The 19,811-nt window shown below is 30.2% G+C and overlaps 1 protein-coding gene across 1 annotated transcript in view; it reads left to right on the top strand.

Annotated features, from left to right (window-relative positions):
- LOC142323498 (UBX domain-containing protein 4-like) overlaps positions 1-19,811 on the top strand; it is a 50,341-nt gene that overhangs the window by 18,494 nt on the left and 12,036 nt on the right. Inside the window, exons 5-8 of the mRNA XM_075363235.1 lie at positions 245-342; positions 3,568-3,702; positions 5,106-5,238; positions 15,103-15,326. Of these exons, the coding sequence (XP_075219350.1) occupies positions 245-342; positions 3,568-3,702; positions 5,106-5,238; positions 15,103-15,326 (590 nt within the window). The remainder of the gene's footprint in view (positions 1-244; positions 343-3,567; positions 3,703-5,105; positions 5,239-15,102; positions 15,327-19,811) is intronic.

The raw sequence follows: 19,811 nt of genomic DNA, 5'->3' as shown, positions 1-19,811 counted from the left end.
AAAATACATGTGCATGATCAGATTTGAACCAATGTGTGCATGGTTATGGATCTGACACCTTCTCACTTATATCACATATCTACTTGAGCGATATGTGTATATGTAATTTAATAGGTATACAAGGAAGTCATGTGGTATCCACATCAGGTTTTTTATATCTGATGTTGAGCTGTTCATAAAAAATAAAGGTTTATTTCATTGATACTTTATTTTTGCTAATTAATTTCTTTTTTTGTGATTTTAGCCCAGCACTGTAAGTGCATCTGAGGTTTGGAAATCTAAAAGTGAGGTAGATGCCGAAGTCAATGCTGATAGTAGTAATACAGAGACATGTCCTGAAAAGTATGTAACTGTGTATTGTATAAATATTTTTAATTCATTAAAAATTGTCATTCCCTAAATAGTATGAAAGTTAGATTTTTTTCAGAATTGCCTACATCTTAGGTTCCTTATATATATTGTAAACATGTTAATTCGGTTATTTCGTACATTAATGGGTGTTATTCTATAAATTATCAGATTGTGTACATTAAAGTATGAAATAATCTCTTTATTTGGTATGATGTTATTCTGAAAGACTTATATCTGTGCGAGTTGGATAATTCCTATTCTTTTGTTTGAGTGAGTTTATTTGTCATGGTTAGTGACAGGCAGTTAGTAAGTAGCCGTCTGTGTAATGTAGAAGTATTTTATTTAAATTAATTCGTATCTTTTCAAGTTACACATGAAAATATTCGTATAAATAAGCGAATAAAATTTGTATGAGCTGTGTAAATTGTATGAATAGATTATTTACGAACTTTTTCTTCCCTTAATGTAAGCGATAAATTTTTTAATTTATTATAGTACAACAAATGTATGATCTTTTAGAAACCTGTTGCAATGACAGTTTTCAGCAGACTAATTAGTTTTAACAATTTTAAATTGGTTATTTTGTAATTATATACAATTATGGACTCGCCTCTGATTTTGATGAAATATGGAATATGCCTTATTTAGGGTCTAAGTTATTCATTACAGTTGGAATTATTCGCTGAAAATGCCTTTCACCTATGTTATATCCCTCATAAGTTACACAATACCGTCAACAAAAGTTGTGTAATTCAGCACTGTTCAAATGTAATATACATTATTTTTGGACTAAATAATTATTTATTGCATACAGTTATGGACTCAGCCTAGCAGTCTGCAATTTAATGTTAATTAGACTAAGTTAGTGAGCATTAGGTTATGTTGATATCTTATGAAATTCAGTACACGAAATCATTAGTTACATAACTTAACCTAAGCCTAACTAAACTCAAATTTCACTTAAACCAAGTTACGTATTCTGTAAATAATGAATGTTGCTCTTTTACTAAAACCCACATCTTAGCTTAACGTAACTTCTTCTTCTTCTTCTTCTTTTTCCTGTTTAGCCTCCGGTAACTACAGTTTAGATAATTCTTCAGAGGATGAATGAGGATGATATGTATGAGTGTAAATGAAGTGTTAGTCTTGTACATTCTCAGTTCGACCATTCCTGAGATGTGTGGTTAATTGAAACCCAAGCTTAACGTAACTTAATTTAGTCTTAAGTTAATCTAACCTCAAAATAATATATATTACTCTTGTAGAGTGCTGAATTACAAAATTTTTGGTGAAGGTACTGTGTATAATTTACAAGGGACATAAATTGAGTGAAAAGGCATTTCTGATGAATAATTTTAATTGTAACGAATAATGTAGGTCCTAATTAAGGTATATTCTAAATTTCATCAGTATTGGAGGTGAGTCCATAATTGTATATAATTACCAATTACTTCTATTCTACAGTGTCAGGTTACAGCATTCACTAGTAAAAGTGATAAATTTGCTTTAGTAGCATCAGAATGCCTATCATTAGACTAACAGCTAATTTTTAGTTGTCTCATGAATTGCTTTTGCTAGAACACATGTACCTTATGAGTAAAGATGACCAAATTGTTGTCTTATTGTTAAGACAATTAATTGAAAAAATAATTGTATTAATTGATGATATCAACCATAACCTTTTTCTCAAAATTATGGTATTCTTAAAAACACATTTTCTGAAATATCATTTCTCATTTAAGTTATTGTTTTACTAATTAAAAAAAAAGCTGGCAACAGTTGTAGGACTTCCTCATTATGTAGCTAAAGCAGCATTCTGGCAAAGTACTACAACTGTGGGTTGTTTTTTATACACAGCTGAGATACACACACACACACAAAACTTAATTTAAAATATTTATCATTTTATTTAAATATAGTATTTTTCTGTTTATTTAATCAATGATTCTAATTAAAGCACGTGCGCATACTGTATTTAATTCGCGCAGGTGTGGCGGTACTAGCAGCGTTGGTCGACATTAACTAAACTAATGTAATTTCATAACTTCTGTAGAACAAATTTTGCTTGTATGGTCGGCAAATTGATGTAGCCGTTAGGCTTAACACTTCAGGTACCGAGTCAACCAGGCGATTGAATTTCCAGCCAGACTGAGTTACTTTTTAACATTTTAAATATTATTCATTTATTTAATTCTACCACTCACCTGTGACATCACAACATAGCAATAGTTTAGAGCATGTTTTGGTATGGGGGTGAGATTTTGCAAAAGTTTTTTTCTGCAAATATTGTTATTTTTTTAATTGGCCAATACTGATGCTGGTCTCTAAATCACCTTATAACACACACATATACATACAAACATTAACGTCTAGAAAATTTCCATCCAGATTTTTGGGTTCCTTATGTGTCAAAACATCAAGATCCAGTGAAACCACGTATGCTCAAATTGGACCGACTACAATACTTTCCCTTTTAGACCTGTAGCACTATCTAGACAGGAAAGTAATATTATTGTAAAATATCATTATTTGATTTCTTATAAAACCGATGTAGTAGATAATAATGGCCATCTGTTGTGTGTATAAGTAAGTATTTAATGGTAAACTGTATAAAATTAAAAAAGGTTCCAATGAATTGTCAACTCAAACTAAACATGATTCGTTATTCCATGAATTTTATTAAAATGTAATGACTTGTAAATATGATATTTTATTTCTGCTAGTTTTTACAACTAAATAGGGTTTTGTGAGCTGAAAATTCTGTGTTATTCTGAAAGGTATCCAATCCTACTTGTTCAAGTTCAGAATTATTTTTGTTTTTATCCAAAACACGACCTACTGTAGCAGTCAAATTAAGCTGTATAAAAAGTTTTGGCAAAAGGTATTTTGGGCTTGAACAAATTGAAATTTTCTGTTCCTGCAGTGAATTAATTCCACATATCTATGGCAATTAAGAGATTTGGAACTTTATGAACTGTTAGAATTCTATTGTAATATGTAATAGACGAGTATTTAGAGCAAGAATTATTACTTGCTGTACAAGCGTTTTTGTTATATTTAACTTTTCTTGTATAAATGGTGAAAGAAGATTTATTAAAAACTCTTAATGTATATAAATTAATTATTGTCCATTTATTTATGGGCCTTAGTTTTTATGTTCTTTTTTGTCTTTAAATTGTATTACTGAGTTTTATTTATATGTTATTGATGTTATAGTGTATACAAATTTGAAGATCGACTTGCTAAAGTTCAGTTTCGTCGTCCTGATGGCTCTACCCACACACAAGTTTTTCCATATGAACTTAAGCTAAAATCTGTTCATAGCTATGTCAAGAACAATTTGGAGAACAAGTAAGTACTAATATTTTTGGTAAATGCTGCATAAAAATTTCAGATTTCAGTTGCTGATGTTGGCCATAACTAATAATAAAAAATAATCTTGTTTACATTGTCTAAAAAAATATAGAATATTTTGAAACCCACACACACATGTACGCACGCACACATTTCCTTCTTTGAACAATGGACTTGACATTGACGTTGACATTGCAGTAATATTTTACCCAAACTCAAAAATGAACATTAATTATTCACAATGAATTAAATTTACATAATTATAAAAATAAAAATTTACTGTAGTGACTGAAAATTTATTGGATATAGAAACAAAAATGGGAAATAGTTATTGTAGTTTTACAACAAATTAGATCCCACAAAATAAATACATAGTATAGTATGATAGACACCTATAATAGTATAGTATGATATAACCTAGTAATGAAATAGAAGAAGCAAAGAATTAAAGCAAATTAAATTTATAGCAAACAAAAATGAATTTAATTATATTACTATAGAAAATTTGAATAGAAAATATGTTAAAAAGAATATAAAATTAATATAAGATTAATTAATTTTAATAATTGTAAAAATATGTCCCTAAAATTAACAAAGGTTTTTTGAAATTTAAAGAGCATACCAAACTAAAAGTAAAATTTTTTACAAATGTTACTGATTACCTCATTATATATGGAATACAGTGTCAATATAGAGTAATCTAGAAATACTACAAATGAATAGTAATATTTATAAATTTGTTATATTAATATTAGAAGTATCATTTAATGTACAGCTAATGTTTTATAAAATTTTCACAGTATATTTCCACTAGAATTATCATAATTGACTTGAGGGTTACCTTCTGCCTTTTCTAGCATTGCCACTCTAACATTTGTAGTTAACCATTTTATAAATTTTGTTATACAGTCATCAGGCAGGAAGAGTATGAGTCAGTCCTTAGGCAGCCCTCCCCCATACCAGGTACTAGGGTTGCATTGGCTCTTCAGGTCCTGATAACCTCAGCATGTACAACCAGTAGGATTAAACCTACATCTATTGAACAGATAATGTTTAAGAATAAACCAAGCCTCAGGAAAATGAATGAGCAGTGAGAAAGTATGACCTACCTACCTACCTACCTACCTACCTGTTCAGGTAGTTTACATTCTTGCTCAGGACCTATTATTGTAACTAAAAGTACCTTTTTTGCAGTTAACATTATGTCATGTCTGTAAACTTTTTATATAAAATCATATATTTTGTTTTTGGTTTTTATATTTTTGATCAATTTAACCGTTCCTGTTCAATTCACAAAATTTATAAAAGAGTGATTTAAATGTACCTTTAGATATGAAATTAGAATATTAAGTTATAAAAATTTCTGTTAACATTATTTTAGTATTTATTTTTTTTTACAGGCGCTTCAAATTGGCTATACCTTTTCATTGCCAAAATACAGTGACCACTAGCAAAATTTTTGGTCCTGATGATGAGAGTAAGACTTTAGAAGAATTGTCATTGACTCCTCGTGCAGTCATCCTAATTTTGCCTGTAACTATTTTAATGAATTGAATATTCTTTATACAAATATTTTTACATCATGGTACATAGATTTGGTTGAGAGATGTATATTTTATCTATGTTTGTATGTGTAAATTATTTCTTAAGCCATTCTATCACTAATTTTGTTAATGTGTTAACTTGAAGAATTTTAAGTGCACCACCATATTATTTAACTTAAATTTTATGTAAACTTACATCAGTCATACTGTTTACAGGAGAGAAGTACAATTAGTCAAATCATATACTTGAAAATAACTTCAGTCGGCTTATCCATATGTTACAGTAATATTATTTTTTTTTTATATTTAAAAAAAAATTTCCCTAAGTTTATGATTTGGAAAAGGAACAATAAGGCTCCTCTTCTACTTCATTCAGTTCATCAAACTAAACCTTCATAAATATGTTGTGTATCTAATCATATGTTTACGTATTTTAAACAAAAACATATTTTGTTTAAATATGTAATTATCTCAGGAGTGCATATCATTTTTTGGTCTGGACGTTAGTTTTATTATTTTTTTTAATCAGTCTGAATTTTTTTCTGAAAAGAGCTGCAAAATATTTTAAAATGTGTGTGTGTATATATATATATATATATATATGTCAGAGTTATTTCTAGGAAAAAAGAGTTGTTTCAAATGTATGAGTCATCTGGTATCAGTATGATAGTTTTATAATAATCACCATGCTATCATTATCTGGATTGTAAATCCAAGGCAGGATCGATGAGGTATAGTAAGATGGGAATAAAAGGTATAGATTGATCCTTTCCTCCTTTAAAAGTTTACACAAAAATTGCTTAAAAGTTTTAAGGTATATTTTCTTTAAAAAAAAAAAAAGTTTAATAAAATGTTTCTTTATTTTATGTTGCCTGTGGATTACAGACATCTTAAGTCTGAGGGTTCCTAAGAAATATTGGTTTCACACAACCTGGTACCTGTGAGGTAGTGCCTGCACTCTTTATTTACAGTAAACCAATTTTACTCTCTTATGAGTGTAGGCAGTATATTTGCCACATTGAAAACTTTCTGATGTATTATTTTTATATTTAACATTATGTGAAAATGATAAATTTAGTGATACAGATAATCAATTTTGAGTAATTATGAAACCAGAGAAAAAATTTTACAAAATTATCAGAAAACGAGAAATTCATATAGTATTTTTTTCTTATTTTCCTGTTTTCTTATATTATTATTATTATTATGCTTTTACGGCCAACATGGGACCACTTAAGTCAATTTTAGTTGGATCTTTTCTGAGAAAAGCGTGTTATTTTACTCTTTCGAGCTGCCCAGTATTTCTTCATCCATTCAGATCTTGCTTTCTTTTCTTCATCCGTAAACACCCTCTTCGTTGTATTTTGTAGTTTGTCTGTCTTTTGTTTAAATCTAATGCTCTTATCTTTTAGCTTTGTAATTTTTCCAGTTTTATTCTGTAGGTCAGTCAGGGAAATTCCCAATTCTTTCATATCTTCTCTAATTTCTTTGATCCATCCTACTTCTAGCTTTTAGAACCAGAGCTTTTCAATGATATTTCTTGACAGTCTTGTTTGCGGTGTCCTTATGAGATGACCGAAGAAAGAGATTCTTTTTTTCCGCATAGTATCAGTAACAGGCTCTATTTCTCGATACACCACCTCATTTGGCACAATCCACCATTGGCCTTCTTTTTGGTGTTTTTTATTGATACACGTTCTGACAATTCTCCTCTCTATTTTCAGAATTTTTTCAATTCGGTTTTTCTGAGTGATTTTGAAAAGGGTCTCGCTTCCGTAGGTGACTTCTGGCTGTACTACAGTTTTATAATGTTTAAGTTTTGTTTTAGCAGAAAGGCATTTTTTGTTATATGCTGACCAAGTTAATTTTTGGGATTTAATCATTTTATTTGTCCTGTTTTGCCATGTCACTTTTTCATTTAAATTTTAAGTTATTATTTCCCCTAGATATTTAAATTGTTTTACTATTTTAATTTTCTGATTGTTTACCGTAATGTGCTCTATTACCAGAGGATCTATGGCCATTAGTTCAGTTTTTTCGAAAGAGATATGAAGCCCTATCTTTTGTGCTAGGTTTTGAAGGCTCATGATTTGTGTTTTGGCTTCTTGAATATTATTTGCTAAAAGAGCGAGGTCATCTGCAAATCCTAGGCAATTTAGTGTGATGGAGTTTTTCTTAGTACCCATTTTTATATTTTTGGGGTTTATTTCATACCATTTTCTCATGACAAATTCGAGGGCGCAGTTAAAAAGGAGTGGTGAGAGGCCGTCTCCTTGCCTCAATCCAGTTTTTATGTAGAAGGGTTGAGAGAGTTCACCTCTGAATTTCACTCTGGACTGGGTATTGGTTAAAGTTAATTTTATCATGTTTACGAGTTTAGGGTGAAGGCCCAGGTTTCTCAGAATATTCAGCATGGATGGTCGGTGTATACAATCATAGGCCCTTTTAAAGTCGACGAAGGTGATTATTAGTTGTTTTTTCCGTCTTTTATATAAGTCCATCATAAGTTTTAGGGATATTATTTGTTCCGGGCAACCTCTCCATGGCCTAAATCCCCCTTGGTATTCCCCAAGTTTTCTTATATATATATATATATATATTTATATAAGGGTTAAGGGTATCGACTACTGTGGTCATTAGCCCTTAAATATTAGCCAATTATTAATTAGCCCTTTACTATAAATATTATTATTATTATTATATTATATAATAAAAACATCATGTGTCAGTGTATACTTAAGAAAAAAATTAAACTTAAAAAAAGACACGGAAACTCAAACCTTAGACCTCGATTACAAAACTAGGATGCATACTCTTGCTGTTGCTATGATCTTAGAAATACAATTAAGTTACTTGAACTGCCTGAAAATCTTTAAATGTCTTGCTAAGAGATGAGGCAAAGTTGGGATGCTGTCATTTTTGATTTATTGTAAGTTGCCGCTTCTCCTACTACCCTGTAAGAGGGTATCACTACATCCCATTATAAGCTGGCTGCATACCCCTGTAAGTAAAAAGTCTGAGGGTTCTGTGCAAGACCTAATCTGATGGGTTATTATAACCTGATATCCTTTTTTAAAACCTGGAACATCTTAGGAGTAACAAACTGAAAATTGAAGGATATGAATTAAGGGATTAGCATTTATTTATATATAATATCTAAAACATGATGCCCCTTAAAATAGCAGAAAATGTAAAACTGTTGTAACACCGTATTGTAAACAGATTTTGGGTAGAGTTTGAGGCCGGACTTTACCCATTAAGCATTTCAGCACTAGTTTGGCTTTTATGGAAAATAAAAGGGTACCGCATGTAATCCCCTCACTGCTGAGCTTCAGTAAGGAAGTACTAGCTATAAAAAGATGCCAGCATGGCATTATTCTATAGCTTAACACCATTGATGAAGCCAAGGTGGCAGCTGACACAGTTCCTATAATAACTAAAAGGGATGATGTATAAGAAAAGTGGGGTGGTAGCAGAAGAGGATACTCAACTTGTAAAGGGATATAAACTCATTGATCATTGAGTTTATAGTGTTACCCAGAATCAGTAAATAAGTATGCGACTAAAAAGAAATTGATAAATGCTGCACTTACTGCACTGATTGTAAAATAATATTAATATTTTTAGTGATTACTGTCTAGCAGTTGACACAAGTTCAGTATTTTATTTCTTGTATCCGTACTCTTTCCATGTTAGAAGTGATAAGGGAATGTAATACTGCCATCATAAGAAAAAAGGCGGTAACTCAAGTTTTAAGTAAAAGTGAGTTAAATATTAATTCTTCATCTAAAGGATACGCTGATGCCAAATATGTTGTCAAAAAAACTGTATCTCCATTCCTTGTGGAAATAAAAAAACCTTATCTCCAGTTGTAATAAAAAATTGTCTTCGTATAATAAGAAAAAGAGAGTAAAAAACAGATAATAATACTTTCTTTATCCTGTTAAGCCTTCGGTAATTACTTTTTAGATAGCACTTCAGAGGATGAATGAGGATGATATGTGAGTGTAAATGAAATGTAGTCTTGTACAGTCTCAGTGTGACCATTCCTGAGATGTGTGGTTAATTGAAACCCAACCATGAAAGAACACGTATCCACGATATAGTATTCAGATCTGTGTAAAAATAACTGACTTTACTAGGACTTGAATGCTGGAACTTTCAACTTCCAAATCAGCTGATTTGGAAAGACGCGTTCGCCACTAGATCAACCGGTGGGTCTAGACAATAATATTAAAAATAAAAACAGTAAATCCACCAAGTAGTTAGGGAGATACTGTTAAGTTAATTATGATTTGGAGATTTGGTTTTTTTTCTTTCCATTCTATTGTTGTACTTGCTGCTTTTCACATTAAGATCATATGGAGTTACTGTTTTCTTGTTGATTAACCTGTTAGCTGTTGATTAGTGATTAACCTGTCTTTTTCTTGGTATTTAGTTATACTTTTATGAAGTTTTTGGCCACAAAGGTTTTTCGTAACTCATTTCATGGTTTTAAAAATGCTTTTTTAAGTAAATAATTTCATACGAGCTGGGTTTTTGCATTTGATTGACTTTTTTTTTAAGTTTGTTGTATATAGTACAGTATCTGAAATGGAATGTGTTGATGGAAGTGTTAAATGAAAGGCTATATGAAAATTGAGTTTTCCTTTATGTTTTGAATAAATTTTCAAATTACTTGAAGAGAAATATAAAGAAACACAATTTCCAGTGACAGCAATTTTTCTAATGAAAATATTTTACAACAAAGTGATTCTAAATGCTGTAGGTTAGATCTTTGTTTTCAAAATGAGAAATGTAATACTGTTTCTCAGGTTAATTGCTTTAATAATAAATCTGAACAGATGTTTCTGATAAAGTTACCAAAGTTACTTCAAATGATAGTTTATTATTAAGTGATTCTTTTCCAAATGAGAATTGTGTTGCATTGAGCATTAGCTGTGTCAAAAATGTGCCTAGTGATGAAAGAGTTTGTAATGTTCTGTGCAGTGATATAACTATTGATGCACAAATTAATAATATGATATCCGATAGTTTTTTGTATCATGTTGAGGAAAAATAATAACTTAGAACCCCTTGCCGAACGCAGTAGTTCTGGTAATATTGCCTTGACTTCAGGAAGTGTGATACTGAGGTGCATGTTTGCAACCTATGGAGATGGCTAATGTGACTACAGTAAGCACTGACAATCTTACTGAATATATTCACTCTAATCCATGTGTAAATTTTGATGAAATCGCATGCAGTAATACTTCTGAAAATATTGTAATAGTAAGCAAAGAATGTTCAGTCGCATTAATAGCGAGCCTAATATCTCTGGTACTCATTTGCTTTGTCTAAATGTTATCTCTCCGGCAAAACTGACTAAAAAAGGTGAAGCTCATTGCAGGAAACCTAAACTTTTTAGTGCAGAAAGTAAGGAAAAAATGAGTGATAAGAAAAGAGGGAGTAAACATGCATTGAGACCTCCTTGTCTTAATACTTGTAGGAAAAAATACCAGAAAACAGAAAACATATTAATTTAAATTTTGGGAATCTGAACAACAAAGAAAGGTGATTGTTTATTTGGACTTGTGTTATGTCAATAAAGTTCAAAGAAGGCGAGGTGAAAATAGTCCAGACAGAATGTGAACACTGAGATACTTCTTGACAAATAACAGACGACTCTTGGCTTTTCTGAAAAGAATGACACCTCTTTTCAGTGTGATTAAGACAAGTAATGAAGATGAAAGCTGTAGTAGTATTACACCACCTACTGATACGAAAGGGAAAAAAGCTGCATTCATAAAATTGTCAAAGAGTTAATTGAAAAACATGTTGAAAAGTTTAACCCGTGTGTCTTATACTATTGATGGGATCATGCTTCCAATCATCGGTACTTGCATTCAGAAATTACAGTAACTGACATATGGAATAACTTCATACAAAATCACCCAGATTTGTATTGTTCATATGACTCATATCTACATGTTCATAAATTAATATTTCTTTCACAAAGTTGGGCCACGAAGAATGTGAATATTGTAAAACGTACGAACATGCTGACCCACAACATTATAAGCACATGAAACTTAACCAAAATATAGAAAGTATAGATCTCAGCCCATTATAAACATTTTATGATTGTTTACTGTGTTGCAGTCAAAAAACCTATTACTAGAAGTTAAACTTACTGAAAGTGAATACAAACATCATATTAAATTTAGTCAATTCATGCATGATTCAGTGTATGTATCAGCTGACTTGCAGAAAGTAGTATGTTACCTAGAATTGAAATTGTTAAAAGTAGTGTATTCACATAGAAAATAATTACATTCAGTGAGAGCTTTGTTCCGTTAGGAGAGGAAGCAACATTAAAAAGAACCCTTAGCTATAGTATTGCTCAAGGCAGTAGAAGGCTGAAATTTGAATACTAGATCGTGGATACCGGTGCTCTTTGGTGGTTGGGTTTCAATTAACCACACATCTCAGGAATGGTCGAACTGAGAATGTACAAGACTACACTTCATTTACACTCATACATATCATCCTCATTCATCCTCTGAAGAATTATCTAAACAATAGTTACCGAAGGCTAAACAGGAAAAAGAAAGGAGTAGCAGGCTGAAAAAAAGAAATTATCACGTTCTACGCTGAATAAGAACTGTTCTCTCTTAACATTTATGGTTTACATTATAATTTGTAATGAAATTATAGCAGATTCACTATAACTTAACTTCCTTACTGTGGCCATACCTTCATTTTGGTGGACTCATTTCATCATAAAGTTGATCAGTCAATGAAAAAATTCAAGTATTTTACGACTCAAGATTTTATTACATCTATTGAGAATTCAACAAAAGTAAGAAATACTGTTAAAGTTGTGGATGAATCACATTTTACTGAATGGTGTGTTCTCTCACCTGTGTATAAAGTAAATAAATATAATTCCAGGCCATATCTGTCTAAAATGGTTCAAATTACTGCCATCAAACGACATTTTATATTAATGTTCAAAGAAAGTTTTAATGAGACAAGAGCTTGATCTTTTAATGGCAAATGATATTTCCACTTTTTCAAAAACAAAGCCATGACCACCAAGGTATTCGACAAGATAAAGATGAAAATATATCCAAACTGGTCTACTTATGACCTACACAAAAAAAAATTTAGATTAATTTACCATCTTCAGCCAATATACCTTATTTAATTGATAATTATGAGTGAAATTTACTGAAGAATACTAAACCTAGCACAACCATTTTAAAGACTAATCGTTTTTCAAAGAGTTATTTCATTCTGTAATTACATTCAATTTCTAAATTGTTTTAAAATGTATATGGTTAACTAACACTTTAATGATGTTTTTTAATTTCTATCTCATATTAAGTTGGTAAAATTGACTGTTTGTTAATTTTTCTGTAAATTATGATTGTTTTTTCTTCTTTTTCTCGATTCAAAGAAATTAATATTTTGGAATTCTTTTTAAATGATAGAAGTTTATTTTTTATGTGGAGTATTTTAACTAATTAAAGATTATTTTGGTTTCCTTTTTAAAATGTTCTATTATTTCTTGGAGATACTGTTATTTTACTTGTGGTTTAATAAGAATAATACATATTCCAGCATTAGTAATAATAATAACAAAAGCAGTAGCTCCTTACAGTTTGTATTTTTTTAAATAACTAGGAATAAAATTGACTTACAATTACTAATTGTATTATTACTAATAAATAACAAGTTTTTATTCATGTTTAACTGTTATTTGATGGGGGTAGCGTTTTGGTTTTTGAAAATTAAGTGCATTTAACTGTTATTTGATGGGGATAGCGTTTTGGTTTTTGAAAATTAAGTGCATTAATGATGAAACATGATTTTCTAAGATTTTAAATTTACATATCTCTAATACTGCTGACTTGAGGTACTGCTTTTTTCCTTGTGAGGGCAAAATAATTGCTAACAATATTTTTATTTAAGGTAAAAAATTAGTTAAATGTTAAAAATTGCTGAAAATATGGGGTAAAATATCATTAAAACTTAAATAATTATAATTTAAATTACTGTACAGTGAATTGACAATATTCGGAATATTAATTTAAAGACATATAATTTTCTGGCAGTATTTTACTAGGCTGACCTGCTGAAGAAAATGTGTTTTATATATATATATATACACTTGTATATAAACAAAATTAAACTTATCTTTAGTCCGCTATAAAATTTGTAATGGCCATAGCTCTATGCTGCATGTAGTATGGTGATAAATTATGTTCTAAACCAGGGATTGCTAAGTTACAGCTTGCAAAGCCACAGGAAAAAGTAAACAAAATCAAAAATTTATATTTTAATTTTTTTTATTAATCCATATAAATTAAAAAAAGTTTATAAATAAATATTTTGGGCATCTGAATGATGATTATCTGATTATGTATTTATGGCAACTTTTAAATCTTCTGGCCATATTGTACAACTCAGTTAAGTTAAGTCTTCCTTCTGCTTTGAAGTGATATTTTATATTAGTTTAGTGATATTATGTCTTATGCTTGCCAGTTTTGATGTATTGTCAACTAGAGGCCATCTGTGCAGGTTGCAGTCTGGAAGGTTATTGGATATCAGTTAATAGTGATCAATATTAGCTTTCATTAAGTAATTAATTAAGTTAAAAAAGACTAAATCATTACGAAAATTTATTACCTACAATCTAATTTTTCTTTTATTGACTGTGCTAATCAAGTACCCAGGACAATTGTCATATCTCCTGTGACTATACAAGCAATTGTCTTCAATTTTCCTTCTACCTTTGTCCTATTATGTGTCTTTAGAGATACAGGCCTGCTCAGTAGAGAGAGAAGTTTAACACATATATTAAGAGGCAGCATTTCTAAAAGCTAAATAAAAATATCTGCATACTAATAGAAAGGTAAAAAAAAATGTTTCAGATTGCACTAATTTTATAAAATTTTTCTATTTAATGAAGTCAAATATTATAGCATAATTTATTTTTGTTTTTAAATAAGTAAAAAAACACTGTAATTTCAGAAAAAAAATTAAAGTTTACAAAATGCACTCAAAAAGGCCAACATTTCAACCACAATAATATTCAAATGTTTAACAGAGTTGAAAAGAGAATAACTAATGACAAACTAACTTAAATAACTAACAATAAAACAGCTCTATTGACATTAACCCATTTCATGTAGACATCAAATTGTAAATAACTATCAAGAGATAGGAATTCACAAAAAAAAAATATGATAGCAAAATTTAACAGATGTTTTTATTTAATTTTTTCAGAATCAGAATTACTTTTTAAAGGATTGCCGAGTATGCTTAGAAGTTTATCTATGCCAAACCTCAAAAATGCATGCAATTTATTGTGTATTTTACATGTATTAGCAACAGATACTGTACTTCAAAAGATAGAGAGAGAAAGTGTGTATGTGTGTGAAGGATTGATGGTTTTAGTGTTTGTTTGCAGATTGCACAGTTTCTTACTGTACATTTCTTTAGATAATTTTAATATTGATTTATGTAAGCAAGCAACTTGTAAAATTGCACTCTTGAGGCATGATGTCCAGACATGGAATGCGATGTCTGTTGACTCTGCCTGATTGAAACTGTCTAGTAACTGTTTTTCTACTCTTCTTCTATCTAGTTCATAAAGTTGTACTAAAAATGCTGTGTCCAGATGACTTTAATGGCAACACCTGTTTATCACAGTATTATTTTTTTTTATTTCTTAAGTTATAATTACAGCTCATTTTCCAGATGGAGTGTCATTTCTGGATTACAATTGTTTAAGTGTAGTTTGTATCAAAAGAAGTAATTCATTGTTAAAGAACAATTTAATTTTTACTAAATCTGTTTGTTACAGATACACAGGGAACCTAATGTAATTAGTTATGGAATTTCAAGGATAACATCTCTTTTTTGGTACTTAGCTATGCCTGTCATCACTTTTATACATTATTTAAGTTCTTTCATATTTGGAGGGGGGCCTAGATCACAGAGTCATCGTGGCAGTTCCAACACATCCTCACATCCTCCACCACCGCCACCGCCATCTTACAGGCCACAACAAACACCATCACAATATAGGTAAATACTAGCTTTAATTTCAGTTAAGTAAATAATTGATGGCACTTAAAATATTCATACCTACATTGTAATAATGCATATTTTAACCCAGAATGTAAACCAAAGTAAAATTTGTTTTTCATTGAGGATATACATAATCTGTTATTTTCACCTTTTTGTTTAAAACTAACTGATTTTTTTTTGTACAGTAATTATCGATAAGATCTTGTGTGCTATACTTTCCTGAATGTAAGCCATACTTTAAAACATTAATGCAATAATTAAGGCTTGGAGTTGTGTTCTGGTATAAATTAAATATAGTCATGCCCAATTATAAATTCTAATTTAGAAAGAGTTAGTTAGATAAGTGCACTTGGATTGATTATGTGTTTATGGTAATCTTTAAATCTGGACATTTCATTCAGCTTAATTGTTAGGTTTTTTGTTTTGAACTTATATTTTTAGTTAGTGGTATTACATCTTATACATTCCAGTAGTTGGTGGATGTTTAGTCAATTAGAGGCCAACTGTAAATTGCAGTCTGGAAGCTTTCAGTTAATAGCAGTCAATATTCGGTTTCATTAGCAAATTTATGAAAAAGTATGTTTTGGAGTTTGCTAACTACAGCATAGTGTTTGTTTTATTGTCAGGCTGTAGTGTTTTCTTTTGTAATTCTAGTTCATAGTATTATTTCCTTTAATTTTTGTTGCCAATTCTTTCATGACAAGCACTTTAGTCTCTTAATTTTTTCCAGTAAATCAAGTTCCAAGTTTCCTGATAAAGAGTCCATGACTGCATAGAATGACCATTCCCCCCCTTGAGTTTCACTAAAGAAGCAGCTATATGACAGACTACTGTCTTCTCATCCTAGTGGATTGAATCATTGCAATGACACCAGGTATCGCAGCATGCAAGTCCCTCAGTAGTAGATCAGAGTACTTATCTTGAGCTTTTATTTTGCAGTTTCATCATTAATGGTATAAGGATGGCAGTGATAGGTTAAAAAGTATTTTGACTTTACTGGTTACTGGTAGTAAGTTATACTGTTGTATCTCATACTGCTAACCTCAAATCTATTATACTGAGAAGAGAAAGTAAGTATTAGTTGTCAAGGAATTCTAATCTTAAAAAGAAAAAATGGGTGTGAAATTTAAGAAGAAAAAACTGATGTTCTGGTATGTTGTTGGACGGTTGAAAATTTTATTTAATTCTGTACTTGTTTTGACATCTTTTAAAATAAGGAGTTTTTAATTGAATTGAGTCATGATATCATCAGCAAGCGTAGTGTGTTAAACCTAAGGTGGTCTATGGTAACTTTATTATTTTTTTTAAATCTGGTTTTGATTCAGAGTTTTAAACTTAGTTTGTTCCCTTCTTTTTGTTGGATGCTGCTCTGGGAGATGTTTCAGGTATTTTGGAATTAGGTTGCAAGGTGAAGTGCCATCTTATGAACTCAAATGCATAATTTTCTGAGATAATTTACAAAAATTTCTCTTTAATAGATCACATTGTAAATATTAATCTTGTGATTTAGGAAGTTGCTAAATTATTAGTTTCACAATGGCGTGATTTTAAACAAGTTTACCATTGTTTAAGATGTTTGATGTAAATTTATAACAGTATATTTTGTTTACATCAAAGTAATTATCTACACAATTGTGTGTATTGCATGAATTGTTTTATCTGAATCTCTAATATAATCACTTGTGATAATGCAAAACATGACTTGAGAGGTTATGTTAGTTGTAAATGATGTCATGTCTTTTTAAGAAAACCTTATTTTTTTTATTAATTTTTAAGCAGAAATTGTGTGATTTTGAAAATAGCAGATGCTGTGTTTGAGATTTACGTAAAATTGAATGCAAGTATTAAATTACAAACTTCAATTAAGGGTTTTATTGAAATATTTGCTTAGTTAGTTTCATTTTATAGATTCTGACCGATTTTTTTGTTGTCTTTTTAGCACAGTTTTGATCATGAAAGAGTAAATTGCCTACTTAGTCTTTATAACCTGATAAACTTCATTTGTATTCCCTTGCCAGTTCCATCAGTACTTAAATTTGCACCTTCATATTGTTTTTCAGCATGAAATAGTTATTTCTTCTAAATTTTTACATATTAATATTTCTTGATTTGAATTTTAAGTAAAAAATTTTCTAGTCCTTTGTCAAAAGGTAACTTACATAATGTAACTTGTTACAATTCACTGTCAAATTTGCTCTGCTATGAAGTCAACTAACAGCAGATCCAATGGCACTTGGAACTTAGTATGTAGTTTAACTGTCTATGATTCTTATAATATTTTACATAGCAGGATAATTGATTTTTTTAAAAAGTTTTTTGTGGAATATACTTTTGTAGAAGTATATTCTTGTGTAGAAGTATATTAAACACAAATTTAGACTCATAATGAAGTCTTAATTTAAAGCATCTGATAAATGAAAGGAATTTCATGATAAAGACAACCAAATTATAATGAAATAATCATTGAAATATAAGTTTTAGTATTAAAAGTAGATAACTATTTGATTTTACAGTATAATTGTTTAAAAGGGCTGGAAAGGTTTATTGAATTTTTATAATTGATAATTCTTTATTTCACCTACTCTGTTCAGTTCTTTGCCGTAGCAAAGTAAGCTGTTTATGCTTTTCAGCGATTCGCAATGCATGTAAAATTAGTGGTGGTCCTTATGATTACTAAGAAATTAAATTTTCTTGTATTTTTATTATAATGTTTTACAAAATTTAATTCTGTAAATTTGCCAAATTAAGGAATGTTTCCTTATATTTTTGCATTCATAAAGACTGTTTGCAATTCAAAAGTTAATAAAGTATCTGTTATAAGATAAGTTAAAATCTTTTGTAGAGCAACCCTGTTTTAGCTTAAGTGTACATGTAAATTATAACTGTTGAATTAGTTCTCTTTTGAGCTATTTATTATTATTACTGTCATCATTATCATTTATGAATGAATAATTTTACTTCTTTATAAATTGCTTTAATTTTTTATGTTTATCATCATCTTTTACACTGTAATTCTTCAGTCATCAGATTCAGTTATTATTTAGTTACTTTCTTTTACCAATTCATTTTTAAAATGCAGGTCCCTGAAAGTCCTTAAAATATGTTGCTAGGAGTTCATTTCATTAATTGTTTTAATCATTTTATATTTGTTAGTGTGCCTTTTCTGTTTAGCCTCCAGTAATTACCGTTCAGATAATACTTCGGAGGATGAATGAGGATATGTATGAGTGTAAATGAAGTGTAGTCTTGTACAGCCTTAGTTCAACCATTCCTGAGATGTGTGGTTAATTGAAACCCAACAATCAAAGAACACCGGTATCCACGATCTAGTATTCAAATCCATGTAAAAATAACTGACTTTACTAGGACTGGAAACGCTGGAACTCTCAACTTCCAAATCAGGTTATTTGGGAAGATGCATTCACTACTAGACCAACTCGGTGGGTTTTTTAGTGTGCCTACATTAGAAATTCTTTACCTGACTGTTAAAAAAAAAAAAAAAGAGAAACTTGCATTTTTTATTTTGATTATTGGTTGTTTCTTTTTTTTGGTTGAATTTTAGTTAATTTGTGATACTGATATTGAATTTTTCTCTTGCTGGGTTATTTTATTTTATTCATTACTTAGATTATGTGAAATGTTAAAAAAAAATCTCAACAGTATTCTAATTCTAAAATTAAATTAAAATAACAAAATATATTTACTAGGGCTGAGAGATGTTGAAAAAAAGTAGCTTTGAAGGATCTCTGTTTTACAGGTGGGCCTTTAAAAAGCAGCCCTGCTAACATGTACATTAACCTATGTAAGATCAATAAGAAGTAACATACCTGTACTGATCTTCAGAGTAAATGTTGAAAATGACCTCCACCAAAACACTTGTGTCCATGGTTTAACAGATGCAGGTATACCTGTGTCAATTCTGCCGGGGTAATACTGTTAATGCACGTCCTGATATTCTCCTTCAGTTCATTGATTCTGTGTGTGAATTTTTTTGATACACTTGTACTTTCAACATTCTCCATAAATAAAAGTCACATGTTGACAAGTCTGGTAACCACAGCGGCCATAAGCCTCTTCTCATCATTTGCTCAGTAGTAAACAGTTCATGAACACGAACAAGTGACCTCTCAGATGTGTCGCCTCAGACAGGTCGCCCCATCCTGGTGGTAAAAGCAGTACTCGCACTTCTGTCAGCAGTTGGGCAAAATCGTCCAAAATGAACATCTGTGTTGATTGTGGTGTTGAAAAATATTGGACCTATAACAAGCATAGCAAGCACAGCACAGCACTTGCATATCTTCTGATTGTGCAAGGATACCTTGTGTATTTGGTGCAGATTTTCTAAAATTTTGAAAATTTAATTTTCAAAATGAGATCATGCTTCATCTGACATAAACATAAACGGGTCCTACCGACCATCTGAAACCATATTCAACACATTTAACAATGTGACAGTCACATGTTTTCCTTCTCTAGTTCCTC

The sequence above is a fragment of the Lycorma delicatula genome, chromosome 4, assembly GCF_047948215.1.
Source record: "Lycorma delicatula isolate Av1 chromosome 4, ASM4794821v1, whole genome shotgun sequence".
NCBI classification, from domain to species: domain Eukaryota; kingdom Metazoa; phylum Arthropoda; class Insecta; order Hemiptera; family Fulgoridae; genus Lycorma; species Lycorma delicatula.
This window is presented reverse-complemented; position numbering and strand designations above follow the sequence as displayed.